A 24,042-nucleotide genomic window follows, 5' to 3' on the forward strand; every position below is an offset into this window, starting at 1 on the left:
GAACCCAATAAGGAAATGAGCCAGCATTCAACCTGACGTGTAGGGGCACTCAATAATTGCTCTTTTTCTTCCCTTTCCCAAGACAAATGTGCTTTTTTAGTTCTCTCTTGATCACAGACATGCTTCAAGAAGGAAAGTGTTCAGGCGACTTTGGGGGGTGGATGCAGACAAATACAAAGAGCAGAGCTTTCATGCTCGCAGCCATATCCTGAAATTTTTCTCTGTGCTATGAATGTGTTGAGGCTACCGCCGAAAGGATGATGCTTTTTTTTTTTTTTTTTATCATTAATTACCCCATGGCTTAAAATCTTGTGCGATATATGTCTATGTATTTTTCCTATGTCGACAGAGTGGTGTTTTGCTTTAAAAGCCTACTTAATGTGTTCTTTGGTGTGGATTTTGCATACTATAAGCTTCAACCCTTTGGAGTTAGAAGATTCGGAACAGATCACACGTTTCTCTCTCTCTCCTTTTAGTTTGCACCTGCTAATCCCAGATCCCAGTCCTCCCCTCCCCCACCCCTCCCCATCAGCAATCGCAACGTCTGTCTGCTCCTGTTTCGTACATATGTTCATTTCTTCCTTTTTTTTCTTTCCACCCCCCCCCCCCCCCCCCCAGTTCTTGTAGGCACGTGGGCACCTGGCAGGGATTAAGCATACAGAGGAAGCAAAGTTGAATCAGAACAAGTCTCAAAATACGTTGTAGGATCGATTCATAAGGGAGGAAAAGGGAATCCCACACGTTTCAGCAATGCAAGTGGCATTTATGGGGGGGGGGTGTATTTTCTTACTCTTTCTTGTTCCATCGATTGCTTTGTTGACTCACTACCAAGCAGCCTTATGCCAGTAAGGAACTCCTTGCCAAGTCTGGGCTTTGAGCAACTCCACAATGCCTCTTACCTTAAGACTGACTCTATTTGTGCTTCCATCAGCATATACAACTGCCACAGTGAAAAAATGAGCTGCAAATTTAAAATGGTAAAACAATCTTTTTCAAGCAGTAACTTTGGGTAAGAGACAGAGATTTTAGAATAATTGAAAAATGTATTATATATCTATGATATTTCAGGCACCGTGAAAGTATCTTAATATCGTTATTCATGAGAATCATCCTCTTAGGCTTACTATTAAATCCCTTTTGTGGATTAAAAAATTGAGGTTGACCAGCATGAGTGACAAGCCCAACATCAGGCCACTACTAAACCCTGTTACAGGGATTGATACCAGATGTTTTTGTTCAAATGCTATGTTTTTTCTTCTATTCTTATACTTACTATGTACAGTGATTCCATTTTCAAGCACTGTATTCTCTAAATAATTCATGCAAGCCTGGTCAGAGTGTTGTTTTATTTTCTTTCTCTTTCTGACACAGAAAAGAAAACGTTTCTTTTTCTTACCTTACGGCACTGCTGCCGACATCGAGGTCTTGGGCAGTGACGGCGCCAATGATGGTCCCAACTGGAGTGTCTTCGTAAACCTCCATGGTGTAGAGGGGCTTGCTGAAAACCGGCGGCTCGTCCACATCCAGCACGCTGACCTTCACTGTGGCAGTGTCCTTAAAAGGGCCCGCAGAGTGAAACCGGTGGTCAAGGTGCAGGTTGGAGGCCTCTACTTTAAAAGTATAAGCCTTCTTTGTTTCAAAATCCAACGGCTGTAGCGAGAACAAATCAAAAGTGAGGAGATACATTCATACAGGATGTGGCAACGATGGTGGACAGAGTAATTTGCAAGTTAATATCAAACGGTCATTTTCCTTTAATAATTAGTGGGTAAGCGAAGTACAAGTTAAACATTTTAAGAAAAGAGTCGACCAGTTGTAGAAGTGTCTGGGTAACTTGTAAATGTCATCAGCTGCATACATTAAAATGACATATGCACACATATGTGCTAGATAGGGCTTATTCCTTTCACGTGAGTGGTTACAACTGCAGGAGATCAAGTACCTATTAAGGATGCTCTTATCCAGTACTGACATCTAGTGGAATCAAGCAGTAATTAAAAATACAACAAAATTGAAATGATACTTTTAGATTCCAGCTAAAAATTTGGTGTAGCAAACTATGTTTTTTTCTTGGACAATTTTTATTATTTTGACAATAGTATCCTTTTCTATTGAATACTTTTGAATGTCTAGGTATTTTTGCTGCCAAGGACTATATCCAGAGTTTTGGTCCTTTGTGTTGTCAGCATTACACATAGAATTAGTAGGCACGGTGATGCATGATCAGGATATATGACCAAGAATTAAGGCTTTGAACATATAGGATTAAAGAACAACATGAGACAAAATATTTGGATGTAATTTGTCAATGGAGTCACTGATCCTTGATTTTTCACTTTACACTGCTTATATTTACCTTTTTCTGAATATTAGTTTTATGTTCCCAATAACTGGAAATATTATATTATAGAAATATGATGTTGCTGTAGTGCTTTATTAAAACGAAAACTTTAAGGTCACTGGCTGTGACTTCTAATCACCTATGGCAAACTAAGACATGAAATTAACATTAACATAGTTAATTAACATAGTGATTTTCTGGGACCTTTAGAAGTTTCTGTTTTCTAAATTAATCCCCTCTGGTATGACTCCCATGATGTGCTAATTGCTGTGTCAACACATCTCTTTTTTGCCTCAGTATACCTGGGGGAAATAAAGTGGGTATATTTCTCTCTTTTAAGGACAAGATTGCTGTTTTATGCGTTTCCTGTGAAGAAGGGAAAAGAAAAGAAAGAAAATCACCGTGAAATCCTTAAAAACTCACAAATCTATAAGTTTATTATAGCAAACAGTAACACTTCTTGGACTTGACATTAAGTCTCTTTCACAGTAATTTTCACTCAGGGGGATCTCTCTTTATCTTCCCTGTAATCATTCCCCTTATTTTGTTTAATTCGTCCAATTTTTATTCATGTATTTCTTTGCCTTGGACTCAATGCTTTCTTTTAGTTTTATATTTTTATTTTTTCAGCTCATACCTGTTTACATATAATACTGATTTTCTTCAATTTCTGTCTTCTTGCTAAGACTTTTCATTTGTCTTAAAGCAATATAAGTAAAGTTATTGGCTAATATGCCAGGGTTGATATTGGGGCTGTTGATTACACAGATAGAAACATAATATCTGGAAAAAGAGATTATGTTGCTACGGTTTTGATCAGCCCACAGTTTGACTACAGGGTTTTGTTAAAGGATCAGGCTCAAGAAAAGACAACCAATTGCCAGAATAGGGTAACAAAATATTATTCTAACCCAAAATACAAAACTGTTACAATTACTGGGAATGTTTATTCTGGAATGAAGAAGACAGAGACAAAAAAGGATACACCTTTTCAAATATTGAGTATCAGTTAGGGTTATTCTATAAGTCTCTCAATGGGGAATTAACAATAATTTAAATTATCAAACATGGCAACTTTAAGCTAAAAAAAAGAAGAAATCTCTAACAAACAAAACCGTTCAAAACTAAATTAATTTTAAAAAGTGTTGATTGCCTACATGGTGGTAAGACCTGGGATACATTCCAGGAGGACAGAAAGAGGCAAAGATAAATAAGGTTTGCCATCTTGTTTAATGACTGAGTTGTTTGAAGAAGTAGTAAGTCCCCCATCATTTGATGTATTCAAGAGAAATCGTATGCCATAAGAGATACCTGAGTGATGTATAATTTATAAGCTGTACAAGCTAGTTTAAGTTAAAGAACATATAGAAATATACTTCATGTTTTGTAAACTCTAAGTGCTCGATGAATGTTAAACAATATAATTTTTTATCATAGTTATCCCTAACTTCTAGTGTAAGACGATTTTGACTTTATCACCTCGGGTCCTTTTGCCTAGAAGGCTATTTGAGCTGCTCTGGCTGATACTTACCCCCTTCTTTGGCCCAGAATTAACTTCTCTTAAAATGTAGAAATTAGTACCAATTGTTCTTCCTTTCCTTCTCTACTTCTCCTAGACATCGGAATGCTTCTGATTGTCTGTAGGATTAGGCAAATTCTTTCTAGACAAGATCTCAATTTTATTTACCTAGTTAATTAACATGTCACTGCTATCTGATCGACTTGACTCCCCACTTTGGAGTCCCTTTCAAACCCAGGAATGAAGGGAGAATTCCAAAACCTTTTCTACATTTTGTTTTAGGAGATTAGACATAATCTATGCCTTTTAAGAACTCCTGACCTGTCACAGCAGACAAATATTTAGTGGGCAGGGTGATAAAGAGTGAGATGAAAGAAACTTTCTGTACATACAGATATTCTTTTATGACTGAAAACTTATCTCCTGCAGTGATCAAACAACTGAAGAAAATTGTAAGAGAAATGCCACAATAATATCCTAGAGGGCCTTACCTCTTCGTGACCCTGGCCCTTAGGCAATGCCATTGTATAAAACTGGATAGCTCAGAAAGAGCAAAAAAAAAAATCAATACCAATCTCTCTCTAGTTGACTTTATCCAACTCATCTGACAGACTACCCTCCACCCTTTGTGGAGGGGGTGGGGTGAGATGGTGCCGAGGAATGAAATTCATCTAACTTTGCAATCAACAAAAATCCTATTATTTGAAACAAGTATAGAAAAAAAAGGATTTTTTATTATTGTTAGGAAATGAATCATATTCCATAACAGAAATCCATTATTATGAAGTGGAACTAATTTAGCTCTCGCACAATAAATAGAAAACTTTGTGGTACTGCTTGGGGTGCATTCAATTTTATGAACCTTTCTAGAAAAGTAAGAAAATGATTGATTAAATAGAATTTAGTTGAGTAGTTCCTTTCTCCTCAAGATGTTTCGATAAAGGAAGGTTAGTGAAACCAGAATTTTCAGGAAACAATTCATGTCGTAGGGAGTTGTACGGTAAGAAACCTAAACTGTGAAGAAATGGAGGGACTTCCCTGGTGGTGCAGTGATTAAGACTCCGTGCTCCCAATGCAGGGGGTCCAGGTTCAATCCCTGGTCAGGGAACTAGACCACATGCATCCTGCCACTAAGAGTTCACATGCTGCCACTAAGAGTTCGCATGCTGCAACTAAGGAGCCCACCTGCTGCAACTAAGGAGCTGGTGAGCCGCAACTAAGACCTGGCACAACCAAATAAATAAAAATAAATGAATAAATTAAAAAAATAAATGAAGTAAGATATATTTAATTGTTCTTTAGAATATAAAAGGAAAAATTGGGCAAGATATAATCTTTTTGATTCTTTGTTTTTAGCCACTTTCTCTGCTTTTACTTTGCTGAGGTCCAGGTCATGAAAAACTACATAAAATATTAAAGTACCAAAAGATTTTCTCGTTTCAAAGAGGGATGAGCAATTTTTGGCATAAAATACAAAAGAATAATTCCCTGGGCTCTTCAGGCCTCATCACGTTTCCAGATAATGTTGAGTGAAAATGGATAACTAGAGTTATATTTTGAGGAATTTGAAAAGCAGCTTTGGTAGACAGAATTCCCAAGGTGTCCCCAAGATTCTCACCCCCAAGGACAAGATAATCTCTTCTATAATCTCTTGTAAAATTTGCTGCCCTTGGGTGTGTGACGGGCCTCTGAACTGAATGGGATATCACCCCATGAATTTGTTAAGCTTTATGGAAAAATAAATGATTGAAATACAATCAAGGTCTTTAATCACTTGACATTCAGTTAATTACAAGGGAGATTTTGCTTGAAGGGTCTGATGTAATCACATGAGCCTTAGTAGAAGGAGGTGCTACAGATGATCTCCTTCTGGCCTTGAAGAAGTAAATTTGTGATGTAGGAGCCCACCTGACAAGTGCCTGGGGTGCCTCTGGGAACTGAGACTGGATCTTGACCAACAGCCAGCAAAAAAGTAGGGCCCGCAGTCATAAAGCCATAAAGAAATGAGTTCTGCCAAAACGAGTAATCTTGGGAAAAAACTCTGTGCCTCAGATCAGTCGCAGCGGTGGCCTACCCTTGATTTCAGCCTGGAAGACCCTGAGCAGAAAACTCACTTATACTATACTCTGACCCACAATTGCTTGTGCTTTCATCGCTCTTTGCTTTCTGCTCTCTCTACTGGTTCATTTTTTATGATGAACATGTACCATTTTCACCATCACAGTAGAGTCCTCACTCTTAACAAAATGTATCCTTTAGAAATGACTCTACTCTCTCAGTCATATCATAGGTCTTAACAGTCAATGGAAAGGAAAATTGTCAATGAACCCAAATAACTGAAGGCTGTAAATGTATCTGAAAGAGAAGATGCTTTTCAAGACAAGCAACAAGAAAGCAGATTTATACCAGGCTGAACAAAGATTAAAAGACACTAGGAACAAGCTCTTGTAAGGGAGGTTTATGATACGAGGCTGAACTATAAAGATAAGACTTTCAGATCAAGCATCATTTTAAAGGAAAATCAAGTTCCTCAAAATTAATTTTTTTAACAATACAGTAGTCAATTCATTTATTCCTTACTAGACTTTCCTATTAGCTAATAAATTAGTCTAAAACTCTACCACTACCCAAGTCTCATATTAATTAATTAATAATTAATCATCCATAGATGACGTCTGTACTTACTTCTTTAATTGATTTATTCAAGTTAATTTAAATCTGCATAAATTGAATCAAATATTTGATTAGATTTTATTTTGTCACAGTAGGAATTGAGGATATCTTGGTTTATGAGTTAAATTAAGTCCATTTTCTTTTTATAGAGAGGGAGAGCCAGAACGAATAATAAGTAAATAATACTTTTCAGTTAGTGGTAAGATTTATGAGGAAAATAGTATAATGGGATAGAAAAACAGTGGTGGAGACGTTACATAGAGCAGATAAGATGTGCTTCTCTGAGGATGTAATACTGGAAATGAGATGCGAAGAACCAGGCGTGGGGAAATCAGAGGGAAATAAGCCTGAGGGAAGAAAGTAAGCACAAAATTCCTGAGGCATTTTATTCCTATTTTTAACAAATATTTCTTAAATATCCTACTGTGTGCTAGACATCATTATAGATGTCAGAACTGGACAAAGCAGACAAAAATCCCCCATGGAGCTTGCTCTCTTCTAGGATTTGATGAACAATAAGATAAATAAGCAAATGGTAGCATCCCAAGTGGTAATAAGTGCTATGGAAAAATCCAAAACTTGGAAGACAGATGTGTATTGTGTGTGTCAGGGGTAGATGGGGAAGAATGCGTGCGTATTTATGTGAGAGGGAGCTATGGGGGGGTCTGGTATATCCCCTCATCACTGAGGAAGAAATTCAACTCAGTTTCACACATACAAAAAATGTCAAGCAGTTATTTGATGGATAAAAGTTGTCACATTATCAGATGAGAATGCCCCTATCATAAAGGGGAAACAGTGAAATGTGGCCATTTTTAAAACGTAGATTTTAGTTTTGACAAATTTTAACAGTATTTCATTTCTAAAATTTTTAAAAGCTTAAAAGAACAATAGAATTACCAGACAAAAAGTGTCTGTCAAGTAAAAATATTAAAATGAAGAAATATTTAATTATTATACCTTATCTCTAAAAAATTTTTTACAGAACTATTTACTAGAAATGAATTTAATTTTTCTGTGGGCAAGTTATCAACTCTAGGTTTTTGTGCAGAACTGTAAATTTTTGATAATTTTAATGAATTAACTTAAGAATCATGGCATCGTTTCTAAGCCATATTTCAGTGACAATAATTTTTGGAACAAATTCAGTAACTAAGATAACACAAAATAAAAAAGAATTGGAAGAACATCTAGTGCTTTTATTTGAGGGCTTGTGGTGATATTTTCCCTAAGAAAGAAAAGATTTCATCAACTGTTACAAATGCCTAAGCAAGATATATGTTTTATAGGCACATGCAGTATAAGTCATGACCATCGGGGGAGGGGGAATTCTTTTTAACTTGTTGAATGTCCACTCTCACATTTTACCTTTAATATATACAGTTCTTCACAATAGTTGAAAGTATATGCTTTTCAAATATGTTCTATAATTTACTGCAAGTTGTGTAGTCCTGAAAATTTTACTTTCGTCCAATGAGCTTCATATTTCTCATTTATGTAATCAGTAGCAATATTTTTCTAAATACTTTAAAAACATGTTGAACTCTGCATGGTTTGTGAATACTAAGAAAAGTATTGCATCTGAAATTAAAACAATAAACCAACATGAGATTTTTTTTTTAAAAGAAACTTAAACACCCTGTATATTTTAAGCATTTCCTTTATCATGGCGACAGAGATATAGATATGACAAAGTGTCTTTAGGGGCTTAAACTATAGTAGAAAAATCAGATGCATTTAGAATTTGAGCACCTTTAAGTCTCATAGGTGCTTGGACAGAAATGGTAACATTTGGTGAAGAAAGTAAGGAGGGATCAACTTTGCCTGAGGGACTCAAGGAATTCTTTGGTGAGGGACATGAGTGACAGCCATATTAAAGAACAGGAAAAAATTAATAGAAATGCTCATGTAGGGCGGTACCTTCTATGCAGAAGGAAGAATAACACAGCATCTTCAGTAGAAATTGCAATGAGTTTGGTGTGGTTGGAATGTAGCAGGTGAATGTGTGTGTGCGTATGGGGGTGTGTGTGTGTGTGTGTGTGTGTGTGTGTATGAAGGAGATGATAATAGAAAATATATCATTTGCTCTTTATCTTACTAGTGATAGGAGTCAGAAACAGATTAGGAGCGAGAGTAAAATAAACAGATTTAGGTTTCAGCGATTCACTCATAAAGTAAATGGATGAACATAAGGTGCGTGGCTCAGAAAATAGCCATTGCAGTGGTGGAAAAGAGTAACAAGGATGGTTGTAAGTCAACCCATGAAGAGGAGAAAGAGGGAAATTTTAATCCAAGTTCAGAAGGAATCAGTGATCAAGCTTCCCATCCTATTCAGAAAGGGGAGTTCATGGTAATGGAAGCAGCATAAGAATAAGCCTAGATTTCTGCTTTAAGGAACTGGAGAGGAAGTAGGGCCTTATCCAGGAAGGAGAAAATGTGAGCAGGCACGCTTTGGTTGGGAGAAGACAAGGAATTCAGCTTTGGACATTTTGAGTGTGAAAAGACTAACACACACAAGTTAGAAATGTCTACAAGGCAGTAAACAATGTTCATTGGTTATGTCAACTTGGGGGCTAGTTGAGAGTTGATGAGACTAGGGAAGTGAGATGTTTAAAAAGAAGATGAAGATAAATATTTACAAAAACAGGAGCATGATATTTACAGAAACAAACACCACTTATTTTTCTTTGAAATTTTCATATTTGTATGGCAAAACCAGGAATATTTTAAACAATAAATTGAGGTGTATGCTTGGTTATATAAAACAAGGTATTCCTAATTTTATTTTTATTTTTTCTAAGAGTTATTCAAAAATTAACCACATGATGGTGCTAGGCTACCAAATCATTTGATGTGAATTCACTCCCCTGCCATTTGAGATGTCAAAAAGAAAGTGAGTTTTAGTGACTAATGGGGCATAAATAAAATTGTCCAATGAGACCAGTTGAGAGTTTATTTATTTAAAATTCTGGTGAAGAATAAAATATTTTCTCTCTTCTGTTTTTAAGGAAAAAGAAAATAATTCACCTTGGATTCACTGTGATCACAGTTATGGTTATTTGAAATGAAATAATATTGCCAAGTAACAGCAAAATAGTAAGGATTTTTTTAATTCCAAAAAAGTTTTACTTATTTTAAAATAAATAGGAAATCACTTTACCATTCTTTATTTTAAATAGATGTTATCATTACTTGTTAGCTCCAGATAGATATTCTGTAGAAATAGTACAGAACTGGCTTAGAAATTATTCAAGACATTAAAATTGTTCTTTTGTACAATTTAAGTATTCATCCTGCTATTTAATTGCCTAAATTTCTTAATCAGTAACAAGAAAACCACAGCATGCCTGTAAATAAACATGTATTTTCCGTTCTTGAATGTTTTTAACTCATGTAACTTTATATTTACATCCAATAAGTATATATTTATTCTCACTTATCCAGTAGGAAATAAAAACTACTGACTAAAAATGTATTTCATTTAGCTTTTCACTTAAGAATGAAATTGCTGAATTTAAAATACCTTATTCTCTTATTTTAAATGTAACCTATCGCCTAATTTTTAGATGTGACAAAAATTGTTTTTAAGTTATATTACCCTGATTTTGTTATTGTTTCTATTGCTATAATACTTAACAATATATAGGGCACTTTTTATTTGTTCATTCTTTCCTCAGTGCAATAGGACGTAAGTATAAAGTAAGAATAGTTTGTTTCTTTTTTAAAAAAAAAAACAATGTCTTGTGCCTTGCAGAGATATATAAAGTTGCATAATGTTATTCTGAATTCAAAGTGACACAGTGAAATGGCATTCTGTCACAGTGCTCATAAACTGAATCCAAGTTGAGGTTTAAAAGAAATAAAATAAAAATGCCTATTTTTCATTCTTCTCAGCTCATACAAACATGACCATCATTTTTATCCATGTACACCCTCCCTCCATGGAGAAAGAAGAGAGAGGGGGGAAATGGTAAAGGGAAAGTAAACAAAAATTTTGGAAATAAAACTATAATGAGAATATGTGCTTCAGAGAATATTAAGCATTTTCATTTATTTTTTAAGTGAGCTTAAAAAAGAAAAACGCTCTGAAAACAAAGAATATCATTATATTCAAAAACAGACACATATTCAAATGTAGAGTATATATTTTTAGACTTTCTAGATGCATGTAATATACTTAAAAACATAATTTCTGTATTAATTTGGTTTTACATCAAAACTCTTCATTGCAATTCTATGCTGAGATATTGCAGGGAGAAATTTCCAAAGAGTAATTTTAAGATCATTATGGAGCCGAAATACTGCTGTTGATATTTACATACATATTTATGATTTTACATCTACTTCTTCTGGGACTCTGAATAAGTTCAAGATAAAGTCTTCTGAGAACTCTCTGAACATATGCATAAATAGCCCTATAATACAGTGTTTGATCAAAAAAATCTAAAGAACTGTAGGTCAACAGGTACATGAAAAGATGCTCAGCATCACTAATCATCAGAGAAATGTTAATCAAAACCACAGTGAGACATCACCTCATATATGCTACATTGGCTATTATCAAAAAGACAAAAAATGAGTGTTGGAGAGGATGTGAGGAAAAAGGAATCTTTGTGCACTGTTGGCGGAAGTTTAAATTGGTGTAGCTATTATGAAAAACAGTATGGAGGTTCCTCAGAAAGTTAAAAATAGAACTGCTGTATGATCCAGCAATTTCATTTCTGGGTATTTCTCCAAAGAAAACAAAAAAACACTAACTTAAAAAGACATATGCAACCCCATGTTCGTTGCAGCATTATTTACAACAGCCAAGATATGGAAGCAGAGCTTCCCTGGTGGCGCAGGGGTTGAGAATCTGCCTGCCAATGCAGGGGACACGGGTTCGAGCCCTGGTCTGGGAAGATCCCACATGCCACGGAGCAACTGGGCCCGTGAGCCACAACTACTGAGCCTGCGCGTCTGGAGCCTGTGCTCCGCAACAAGAGAGGCCGCGATAGCGAGAGGCCCGCGCACCGCGATGAAGAGTGGCCCCTGCTCACTGCAACTAGAGAAAGCCCTCGCACAGAAACGAAGACCCAACACAGCCAAAAATAAATAAATAAATAAATAAATGAATAAATAAATAAAATAAAATAAAAGATATGGAAGCAACCCAAATGTCCGTTGAGAGATGAATGGATAAAGAAAATGTGGTATATACAGTCATCCTTTGGTATCCAGGGGAGATTGGCTCCAGGACCCCTGCAGATACCAAAATCCAAGCATGCTCAAATTCCTTATATAAAATGAAGTGGTATTTGCATATAACCTATGCACAGCCTTCTATATATTTTAAATATTCTCTAGATTACTTGTAATACTTAATACAAGTAAATGTTATGTAAATAGTTGCCAGTGTGCAGCAACTTCAAGTTTTGCCTTTTGGAACTTTCTGAAATTTTTTTTCCCCAATATTTTCCATCCACAGTTGATTGAATCCTTGGATGTGGAACCTGGAGATATAGAGATACAGAATAAAATCTTGCCACTTATGACAACATGGATTGACCTTGAAGGCATTATGCTAAGTGAAATAAGTCAGACAGGGAAAGACAAATATCATATGATTTCATTTATATATGAAATCTAAAACAAAAGACAAAAAAATACAAAAAAAAAATAACAAAAAAAACAGGCTCATAGATTACAGAGAATAGATTGGTGGTTGCCCGAAGTGGGGGTTGGGTGGTGGGTGAAATGAGTGAAGAGAGTCAACAGGTACAAACTTAGTTATAAAGTAAATAAGTCACGGGGATGTAAGATACTATATGGGGACTACAAGTTAATAATACTGTATTGCATATCTGAATGTTGCAAAAAGAGTAAATCTTAGAAATTCTCATCACAAGAAAAAATTTGTAACTATGTATGGTGATGGATGTTAACTAGACCTATTGTGGTGATCTTCTGCAATATATAAAATTTTGAATTATTATGTTGCACCTGAAACTCATATAATTTTGTGTGTCAATTATACCTCAATAAAAAATACAGAAGTTACATTATTTAAATTAATTTTGAGTTTTCATGGGCTTTATTGAACAGAATATTTCCTCATTGTTTTATTTTTAGAAAAACATACTGCCATATTTATTCAAGTCATATATCTATATATGTATGTGAGCACGTGCACACACACACACACACACACACACACACACACACACACACACATTTACTCAAAATAATACATACACCAGATACGTAGATAGGTAGGTAGGTAGATAGATTAATAGATAATTTCAAAATTTTGTTACAAAAATGTTCCCCTGAGTTACTTTTTAAAGATTTATAAATGTAGTCTGTAGGTTGTAATTTTCTTTTCCAGCAGAATAAGAGGTTAGCTGGTATTGATTGCCTCTGGTGTCTCCTTATTTAGAGAGTAAAACAAATTAGAATGCTGAAAACAAATCTATTCAAATGTTTGATGTAATTTACCCGATGTTAAGAATATTTATAAAAATATGCTTGGGCCGTTCCTTTAAAATCTAGCCAGAATCTCACCGTTTCTCACAATTTTCATTGCTATAAAGATCAGGGACCATATCTCCATCATTGGTTTCCTGGATTAATTCTATAGTCTCTTAACTGGTCTATTTCTGTCCTTACTCCCTAGTCATTATTCACCTCAGAAAAGTCAGCGTATCCTGGCTTTACCAAGGGTAATGGTAATTTAGATAGAAATTTGCCACTGTCTTCTCGTATCATGATTTAATTCAAGTCCTTTGCCTGGCCTGCAAGGATCTCCATGATGGGACATTCGTCGGCATATTTGACCTCATCTCCAGCTATGGGCCCCTCCATTCACTGTACTCAGTCCCACTGGCCTCCTTGCCCGGTACACTCCCATTTCAGGGATTTTGCAATTGCTGCTCAATCTTTCTGGAACACACATCACTCAGGTACCATATGGCTCATCTTTTGAGTCCTTCAGGTCTCTGCTGAAATTTCATCCGAACAGAGAAGTCTTTTCTGACTGCCTCACTGTAGGATAGCCACCATCCTCTAAATTGCTTATTTTTACCCTGCTTTGTGTTTTTCAAACTTAAATTTAATACTGACAGTGCTTTTAAATTTACTTATTGCCTAACTTCCCCAGTTGAACAGTAGCTGCTTGAGCAGAGTGAATGTGTCTGTTTCCTTCACTGCCCCCCAGAGTCCAGAATGGGTTAGGATTTAGTGGTTGTCGCATCAATGTTTGGTGAATGAAGGAGTGAATTTTAGTTATGGACCCTGAGCTTTATTTAGATAACAAATTTTATGCCAGCAAAATGGGCAACGGTTATTTATCCACTGCAGGAGGAAAAATATATGTATTTATAAACATACATATATATATATATATTTACTTCAAGATATACTTTCCAGACTATTTTATACATTATGTAAATCCATTTTAATAAAGGTATGCTATAATTTCACAAATCTCACTTTTAATCTAGTTAAAAACTAGAAAATTTTCAAAAAAATAAACAAAATGAATACAAAATAAATAAGACTCTTTCACTCTTTATGACATCTCCCTACACTAAAGAGGCAGAAGATATATTCTTCTTGCTTTAGTGATTATGCATAATAAGTTAAGTATTTACAAAAAGTTGATTTATATAACTAAGTCATTACTTTCAATGATTAATCCACTTTGACATAGTAATATAAAGGTCTATAGTTAGCACACTACTCCCTTTTCAATTGTGTTAAAAAGTAAAAAAGAATGTCATACATTTTCCCAGATTGACACTTAGACATTGATTATTTATTGGCATAGATGATAAATAAATGTAAATCAATACAAAATATAAAATCCTATGTGTAAATATAAAATATGTTCATTGTATCTCTGTAAATATAAATTAATATAAATATATATATTATACACAATGTAACTCTTTTGTACCTCAATTTTACTTTGTAAATATATTTAATTTCCAACTTAAGTTTTATGAATCATTGATATAAAATCTTTTCTATTATTTCTCATATTACTAAGAGAATTTATATTTGTTTAATATGAATTAATATCTTTACACATTTTAAGCATTGTTATATATTGAGATCATTTAAAAAAAATTGTGACAAGATTTTAAGGGATTTGTTACTGAATAAAAAAAAGAAAAACAAGCAAAACCACAACAAAATAATAATGGATGAAAAATTTGACACAAAATTTTTTTTCTAGGTATACTCTGAAAATTTAGCATAAATGAAAAATTTTGCTGAATGGGACCATGTGATTAAATTAATTTCTAGACAAAGCACAATTTTCTTGCAATAGTAGGAATTAAAAGATGACAAATCATCTACATGAAAACTGTTTCTTTTCAGGATTATTTTTATTACCACATATGTTGTTTCTTTGATAAAATTCAGAGTTCCTGAACAAATATGGAAACAGCAGCATGATTAATGGGACTGAATGTAAAAATACTTCTTGCAGGTTAAAATAATCACAAGTATCAAAATTAAATGTGTATGGTATACCGCCTTTGGGGATAAATAGAGTGCACTTTGCTATAATAGGGAGAGGGGAAAACTGTATTCAATTAAATGAAGTTCACTTTTTTGCCTGTGCTGTATTATTGGAAATTCCTATAATTTACCTCATTGTTATAGAAATAATCTACACACCCCAAATACAGTCATGATTTTTCTCTTTCTCACATTTACATTCTCCTTCTTCATGCCCCTACCTGACAAAAAACAAACTACATACACTGAGATAGGGATTCATTTCCAATATTTTGAATTTTGCTCTCCATCCTCTTTTATATAAAACAATTTAACAATACTCGAGGGCTTCCCACCGCATTCCACCTTTCTGTCCCCTCCCTCCTTCTCGTTAATTTTTCTGTTCACTTCCCTTGTCATAGCCCCTCAGACCCAGCGCTACCCATTCTCATTTCGTCCGCTTGCCAGTAGCAGCTCTCGCCCATATCAGAATTCCTCCAGTCTGAGGTCCAGGCTCACAAACAATGTGTGAATTAGATATTTATATTCTCAGAAAAATAATAAAAGGGGCAAGATCAAGCCTGGTGTGCATAGAGTTTACTTCTAGATCTCATTTTTAAATTAACCTTTTCGTCTGAGTTGATAACATTAAAAAATTAAATTAAAATTTGACTCTGGTAAGAATTTTTTAAGGATTTAAGCAAATTAATAGGCCTAATTGTTTCAACATAAAATATATACCAGGTGAATCACAGAATAAAAGTGTCTCTGGGAGTGAATACTTCATAGTCACCTGGTCTTTTTTTAATTTAAAATACTGCTCATTGAAGGAAAATTAAAATTTCCGTCATTTTCAAGTTTTAGTCTTTCTGTTCATTAATTTTTATTGGGTAATCTACTTTGAAAAGCATGTCTATGGGGCTTCTCTGGTGGCGCAGTGGTTGAGAGTCTGTCTGCCAATGCAGGGGACGCGGGTTCGAGCCCTGGTCTGGGACGATCCCACGTGCCGCGGAGCAGCTGGGCCCGTGAGCCACAATTACTGAGGCCGTGATAATGAGAGGCCCGCGCACCGCGATGAAGAGTGGCCCCCGCTTGCCGCAACTGGAGAAAGCCCTCGCACAGAAACGAAGACACAACACAGCCATAAATAAATAAATAAATAAATAAAAATTAAAATAAAAAACAAAAAACGTGTCTATGTACCTTTTTCAATTTGAGGACTCCTTCTTGTGTATTCTCATCTGTGACGATGTCAAACAAATTTCCCCCATCTCCTGGAACAACACTGTATTCAATTTCCGCATTTTGTCCAAAATCAGGGTCCACAGCTCTTATTCTTCCAATAGCTGAGCCAATAGGGGAAGACTCAGGAACTTTCAGGTGGAAAATGCCTGATAAGATATATATAATTTTTGTATACAGTTGAGTTAGTAAAGTACATAATAAGATTACCAGCCTTGAAAATATAGTCTACAGAAAATAAATCAACTCTAAAACATAATAGTGCAAAATTGAAAGGCAATTTGCTGTCCAGTTAAAGATTATAATTAAGAGTAATAATTTCACTTTTCACTTCAATAGATTCTGTTGTAGAATTTCAAGTGGTCATTATAAATAGAAAGTGTTAAATTAAAATTACTGTGAAGAAATAGTTTACATACTAGCACCATCTAAGTGTAACCAGTATCAAATGTGAAGGTGGGAATACTCATGAAATAAACGGATACTAATGCAAAAGAATCCAGGATACAAGACATAGATTAAAAAGATACATAGATAGATGATAGATAGATAGATAGAAGACAGATATTTAGATATTTATAGAAAAATAAGGCTATGTGTTCTAACATACATAAATATAAAACATATATGTAAATGAATATAATAATAGATGAACTATTTCCTCAATAACTATAAATCATTAAACTAAAAATTACTTGTAAAATAATAAGTGTATATATATATTTATATCTATGTATTAAATATATGTACATATATTTAATCTATAATGGATTTAAGTATAGTATACTACAGACTAATATTCAACTTATACTTAGTAAATTTTTAGTAGATTCCCTTCCAGGTACTTTTACACACGTTTAAAGTCAGGATATAAAATTCTATCTCCCAATTTTTTAACGCTAAGGAAAAGAGAAAAGTAAAATGCTTATTGTTTACCACCAGGTGGAGCACCAACATTACTATAAATTTGACACCGAGTCAGAAAAACCTATAAAAATCTCTATCTATATAAAATATAATAGAATCAAGAAAAATTATGGTATCCCACAAAAATGAAAATATATACATTGTTTAAAAGAGTTTACAAAATCTTGTAAGGTATAACGTGAAGAAAAAAATATGGGCTATTTTACTGATATCTCATCAATATAAATATTAATAGGTTAAACAGCAGTCTGTTTAAATCAAAAAAAGGAAAGAAAGAAAATAGGAGGAAATGAAAATGCTAAAGCAAAACTAAACACAAAAATATAAAGTTTAAATTAATATTGACACCAGTTTAAGCTTCTGTTAGTAGATTTTTGATTCTGCTTTCCCATGAGTAAAGCAACCAGGGTAATTAATTTGATTTGAAATTCTAGTTACATTTATAGCAATTAAATTAGGAAGGTTTTAATATGTTTTTTGGATGTTAAAGTTCATTCAACAAGCTACATTACAGTATTACAATTGTTTCCTTTGAGATATGAGAAAAAATAATCATTCACATTTTATGGAGATTCTGCCAAATAGTCTATTCTTTATTCCCAGTTATTTTTAGAGGTCTATTGTTGTTTCACAACCGGTTACAAAATTTTCCAATTTCATTAGCCCAGGAAGCACTTAAATCTTGCCATCTGCTTTTCTAACCCCCGCCCCCAAAAAGGATATCTACTCTTTGCTCCTATAATGTTAAAATCAGCCTTATTTATATCCATCCAATGGACATTACCTCAACGGGACATATAATATATTTAGTCTTGAGAGAGCTAAGTCTTTACCTAAAATTGTTTGTTTCCGTGTAATAGACAGAAAGTACATTTTACAGTGGTATAAAATACTTGCTTAATTAGTTACCTTAATAGTTAATTAACATTATAGCTGCCTTCAAACAAGATATGAGAAATCTCTCTAAAAGAGAAAATGTAAATGTTAAATAAATAAATAGATACCAAATAAAAATACTTCAAGTGGCAACAACGGAGTGTTATGTAGACATTATAAAATAATTTTGGTTGAAGAATTCATATTTATCTATCAAACTAGCAACTTTTCGTAGACTATAATTATGCTTCATTAGGCTTTATTCCCTAAACACTTAAGAGAGTGGCTATCCTATAGAGTTGTCCAATGTTTGTGAACTTAAAGCAGGGTTTGAATTTGAGACAACACGAGCAAAGAAAAAGAATAAAATTATGGGTTACATTGTATACCCATTGCCTCCAAAAAGGGTAAAGACAGATATCCAAGGGGAATTTGTCTGAGTTCAAATAGCCATGATTAGTAAGCAGGACATAATGTGGCTTTTGCAACCTAGTTTCTATAGAGCATGTGTTTCACAATAGCCATATTAAACCCTGATCCTATTGAAGCACTCCTGAGATATTAGCAAACAGAAGGATGCCTGAATTCCTGTTTAATGTGGCAAGAAAGCATGTGACACAGTTATATAAAGTTGTACTAAATTTCTCAGTGACGAATTCCAAAGAAAAAGGACAAGGCATAGAACATGTGAAGTATTTTTTATCTCCTTTTTTCTTCCTTTCTTAGCACCTATGATTTACCAGAAATGTGTCTACAACCTTTGTGTCTCATTGTGTGATTGTGATATTGAAATGAAGAAACACCAAAAGCCTTGAATCTATAGTGTGATCTGTCATGGTCTAATCTAACAGTACATCAGTAAGTGTTAGGAAAGTTCTTGAATAACATGGCCAAGCAGTGCATGATGGTGATGGTGTTGCATCACTGGGGAAAGGGGAGGGTTGAATGGAATCTTTAGGAAAATATGGGCATCTAACTTAAAAGCTTGGAAAATTTCTGCTTACTTTATCCAAGCTATTCAGGGGGAGCAACTTTAGGTTACATGTTAGGTTTATGAGTTTGCTTTTCATTTGAACATTTAAAAGTAAAAATAATAGAATCAAAAAATCAAGGGAAATAATCTAGTCTGGTGTCATCACTTAGGCTTATGGTTAGTGAAGGTGAAGAGTTTAGCCAGAATTGAGACCTTTCAATGTCAGAAAAAAATTTAAACTCTGAGAGGCTAGCTAAAGGACATCAGATAATATGAGTATAGATAAAAGACTATATGCCTTTTCAAGACTATAGGCTGAGATATGACTTTGATGTTTTATGAAAGAACACTTTATGAGGCTAATAACAATAAATGTGAAGACAGCCATACTTTGCAATCCTCTATCAATATAAGTTAAATAGCAGTTTTAGAAAAAGTTGTCAGCATATAGTTTGCCTGCAAAATTCATAACTATCTAACAGCATTGGAAAACTTGTCATTAAATTGAAATATTAGTCTTGTCCTAAAAAGATGGACTTAATAGCATTCCACTAACATGCCCTACTAAAATTAAGATATAATAGAAGTAAAACAGTGTTTTCCACTTACATCTGTTTTCTACATTGAGGTTTTAGTGTACATAAAACAAACACATACAGAGCACTGAATTTTCTGTTCTTTGCATAACAGATATACATTGTAGTAAGGTGGAAGATGCATTCATTAAGACAAGCATTTCTCAGTAGAACATTGTAGTTGGTAATAAAGTCTACAGAACATGGAACAAGTCAGGGAAACTATGCATTAGTCTTGTCAGATTGTTTAGGTTCTGTCATTTTATTTCCAATGGCTTGACATTTTATCATTTCTAGAAACTCAACAGCAATAAAGCTAGGGTCATTAATTCAAAACTGAAGTAAATCTTCACCTGTGCCAAAGTTGGATCGCTTATGATGTACTATGTAATTACACTGCCATCATTTTCTGGGCATCCTACTTTTGACACATATGAAACATCTTAATGGCACTACCTCTACAACACACATTAAGTTAGAAGACAGGTGACAAGAAATTATTCACAGAGTCAATAAGAATATATACATACACAGTTATCAAATATGCCTGCTAGGCTTAACAAAAAATAACCATGTTCCCATAGAAAAGGAGAAAACTGCATGTAGTGAACTAAGGTTCTAAGGTAGAATTATAGTGATCAAATTCTCTAGCTTCTTACAGATAATGTGCCCTGTTAATTCCAAAGGTAAAAGTATCTGTTACAAAAAAAAAAAAAAAAAAGTATCTGTTACTTAATTATAGGCCAAGTGGGCATCCTCTAAGTAACTAACGCTACTCAAAAAATTATACTTTGATTATTAGAACTTGCACTACGTGTGTGTGTGTGCATGTGTGCACATTCATTAATACCTAAGGACAAAGGATTTATATTTCCCTTCCTTTTTCTTTGAGAAAATTTCCAAATATTGATGAACACACCAAAAGACATATATTTACTTAACAAAATACAAATTAATATGTTGCAGTTTAATCAGAAATAAAGATTATAGGACCTGAATAAATACATTTAATGAATGAATGAATTATACAGTACTGTGGCAACATTCAGCCATAAGAATAGAAAATAAAAAGAAGGTGGAATAATCCATTACAAATTCTCTTTTGAAATACATTTTATTTTATGCTTATAGTAATAACTAATCTAAAGTTACTGAAAAACAATACATAAGAAACCAATGTTCAGCTGCACATAAAACGTATCTATACGTAACAAATAACTAAGTTGGAGATAATTAGACCTAAGTAGAAATTATTTCAAATTGATAAGAATGTTAAACATTTTTAAGAACTTGAAAGCATATACTTGAGACGACTTAAGGAGATGATTACTTGAAATATTACATTTACATTTCAACTTTAGAAAATAGAGAGGAGAATCAAGATGGCAGAGTAGAAAGGACTTAAACTCATCTCATCGTTTGGGCACACCAAAATTACAACTACTTACAGAGCAACTATCTATGAGAACAACCTAAAGTCTTACAGAAAAGATTTTCTGCAACTAAAGATATAAAGAAGGGACCACAACAAGATGGGTAGAAGGGGAGGAGATGGGTTATACTCAAGACCTACACCCCCAGGATGATAACTGGCAAACAGGAGGGAAATTACAACCACAGAGTTTGAAAATGGAAACACAGCATTCCAAAACCTATGTGAAACAGCAGAAGCAGTTCTAAGTGGGAAGATTATAATGATATAGGCCTACCTCAGAAAACAAGAAAAATCTCAAATAACCAATCTAACTTTATACCTAAAGGAATGAGAAAAAGAAGAATAAGCAAAACTTAAAGTTACTGGAAGGAAGAAAATAGCACAGAGCCAAGAAGAAATAAAGGAAATAGAGGCTAAAAAAAAAAAAAAAGAAAAGAAAAATCAATGAAACTAAGATTTAGTTCTTTGAAAAGATAAATAAAATTGATAAACCTCTAGCCAGACACATCAAGAAAAAAAGAAATTAAAATGAAGAAAAACAAAAGTGAAACAGGAGAAGTTACAACTGACACCACAGAAATACAAAGGATCATAAGAGATTATGACAAAAAATTATATGCCAAAAAATTGGACAACCTAGAAGAAATGAATACATTCCTAGAAGCACTGCATTCTTCCAAGACTGAATCAGAAAAAAATAGAAAATCTGAACAGACCAATTACTAGTAATGAAGTGTAATCAGTAATCAAAAAACTCCCAATACACAAAAGTCCAGGACCAGGCAGCTTCACAAGTGGATTTTAACAAACATTTAAAGAAGTTAACACCTATTTGTCTCAAACTATTCCAAAAAATTGAAGAGGAAGGGGCTCTTCCAAACTCATTCTGTGAGGCCAGCATCAATTTACAGGACTATATCCCTGATTAACATAGATGCAAAAGTCCTCAACAAAACATTGGCAAGCCAAATTAAACAATACATTAAAAGGTTCATACACCATGACCAAGTGGAATTTATACCAGGAATGCAAGTATGGTTCTAAATCCACAAATCAATCAATGTGATGCATCACATTATCCAATGTGATGCATCACATTATCATAGGATAAAAATCATATAGTCATCTCAATACATGCAGAAAAAGCTTTTGACAACATTCACTTATGATAAAAACTATTAACAAAGTGGGTGTAAAGGAAGCATATCTCAACATAACAAAAGCTATATATGGCAAACCCACAGCCAACATCATAGTCAATGGGAAAAAGGTGAAAGCATTTCCTCTAACATCAGATACAAGACCAGGATGCCCACTCTCACCACTTTTATTCAACATAGTATTGGAAGTCCTAGCCACAGCAATTTGACAAGAAAAATAAGTAAAAGAAACCCAAATTAGAAAGGAAGACATAAAACTGTTATTCTTTTCAGATGACATAATCTTATACATAGAAAATCCTGAAGACTCCACCAGAAAAAAAAATAAACTATTAGAACTAATAAATTAATTCAGTAAAGATGTAGGATCCCAAATTAATTTACAGAAATTTGTTGCATTTCTACACACTAATAATAACTGTTGGAAGAAAAATTAAGAAAACAATCCTCTGTACAATTCAATCAAAAAGAATAAAATGCCTAGAAATAAGTATAACCAAGGAGGTGAAAACCTGTACTCTGAAAACTAAAAGACATTGATAAAAGAAATTGAAAACTTACAAACAAATGGAAAGATATACCATGCTCATGGATTAGAAGAATTAATATTGTTAAATATTCTACCCAAGGCAATCTACAGATTTAATTTAATCTTATTAAAATACAAATAGCATTTTTCACAGAACTGGAACAAATAATCCTAAAATTTGTATGGAACCACAAAAGACCCCTAATAGCAAAAGAAATCTTGAGAAAGAAGAACAAAGCTGGAAGTATCATGCTCATGGATTTCAAACTTTACTACAAAGCTACAGTAATGAAAACAGTATGGTACTGTTAGGTCAATGGTATTGTTAGATCAGTAGATCAATGGAACAGAATAGAGAATCCCCAGAAATAAACCCATGCACTTATGGTAAATTAATCTACAACAAAGGAGACAAGAATATCCAGTGGGGGAAAGATCACCTCTTCAATAAATGGTGCTGGGAAAACTAGACAGGTACATGAAAAATAATGAAACTGGACCACTTTCTCACATGATATATAAAAATAGACTCTAAATGGATTAAAGACTTAAATTTAAGACCTGAAACCACAAAACTACTAGAAGAAAACATAGGTGGTGTGCTCTTTGAAATCTATCTTAGCAATATTTCTTTGGATTTGTCTCCTCCAGCAAGGGAAACAAAAACAAAAATAAGCAGATGGGACTATTAAAAAATTAAAAAAAACACTTCTTAATTGAAGATATTTCCAAATGATGTATCCAGTAAAGGGTTAATACCCAAAATACCTGAAGAACTCATAAACTCAAAAAAAAAAAAAAAAAATTTAATAATAGGCCTAGGACCTGAAAAGACATTTTTCTGAAGAAGTACAGATGACCAACAGGCACGTGAAAAGATGCTCAACAACTCTAATCATTAGGGAAATAAATATCAAAACCATGAGATATTGTCCCACACCTGTCTGAATGGTTATCATCAAAAAGCCAAAAAATAAGTGTTGATGATCCAGCAATTTCAATTCTGGATATATACCCAAAGAAAACAAAAACACTAATTCAAAAAGATATATGCACCCATATGTTAATTGCAACATTAGTTACAATAGCCAAGAAATTAAAGCAACCTAAATGAACATCAAGAGATGAATGGATAAAGAAGATGTGGTACATATATACAATGGAATATCACTCAGCCATAAAAAGAATGAAATCCTGCCATTTACTACAACATGGATGGATCTAGAGGGTATTATACTAAGTAAGATTAGCCAGACAGAAAAAGACAAATATCATATGATCCCGCTTATATTTGGTATTTAAAAA

At 33.8% G+C, this 24,042-nt stretch overlaps 1 protein-coding gene across 1 annotated transcript in view; it reads right to left on the reverse strand.

The window, feature by feature from the left end:
* The window catches only part of LOC309623717 (cadherin-12), a 525,281-nt gene that overhangs the window by 43,562 nt on the left and 457,677 nt on the right, over positions 1 to 24,042 (reverse strand). The window contains exons 7-8 of the mRNA XM_082380840.1: positions 16,224 to 16,411; positions 1,397 to 1,650 (exon numbers count right to left, since the gene is read on the reverse strand). Of these exons, the coding sequence (XP_082236966.1) occupies positions 1,397 to 1,650; positions 16,224 to 16,411 (442 nt within the window). The remainder of the gene's footprint in view (positions 1 to 1,396; positions 1,651 to 16,223; positions 16,412 to 24,042) is intronic.

The sequence above is a fragment of the Balaenoptera borealis genome, assembly GCF_965194805.1.
Source record: "Balaenoptera borealis genome assembly, chromosome: 2".
In the NCBI taxonomy this organism is placed as follows: Eukaryota; Metazoa; Chordata; class Mammalia; order Artiodactyla; family Balaenopteridae; genus Balaenoptera; species Balaenoptera borealis.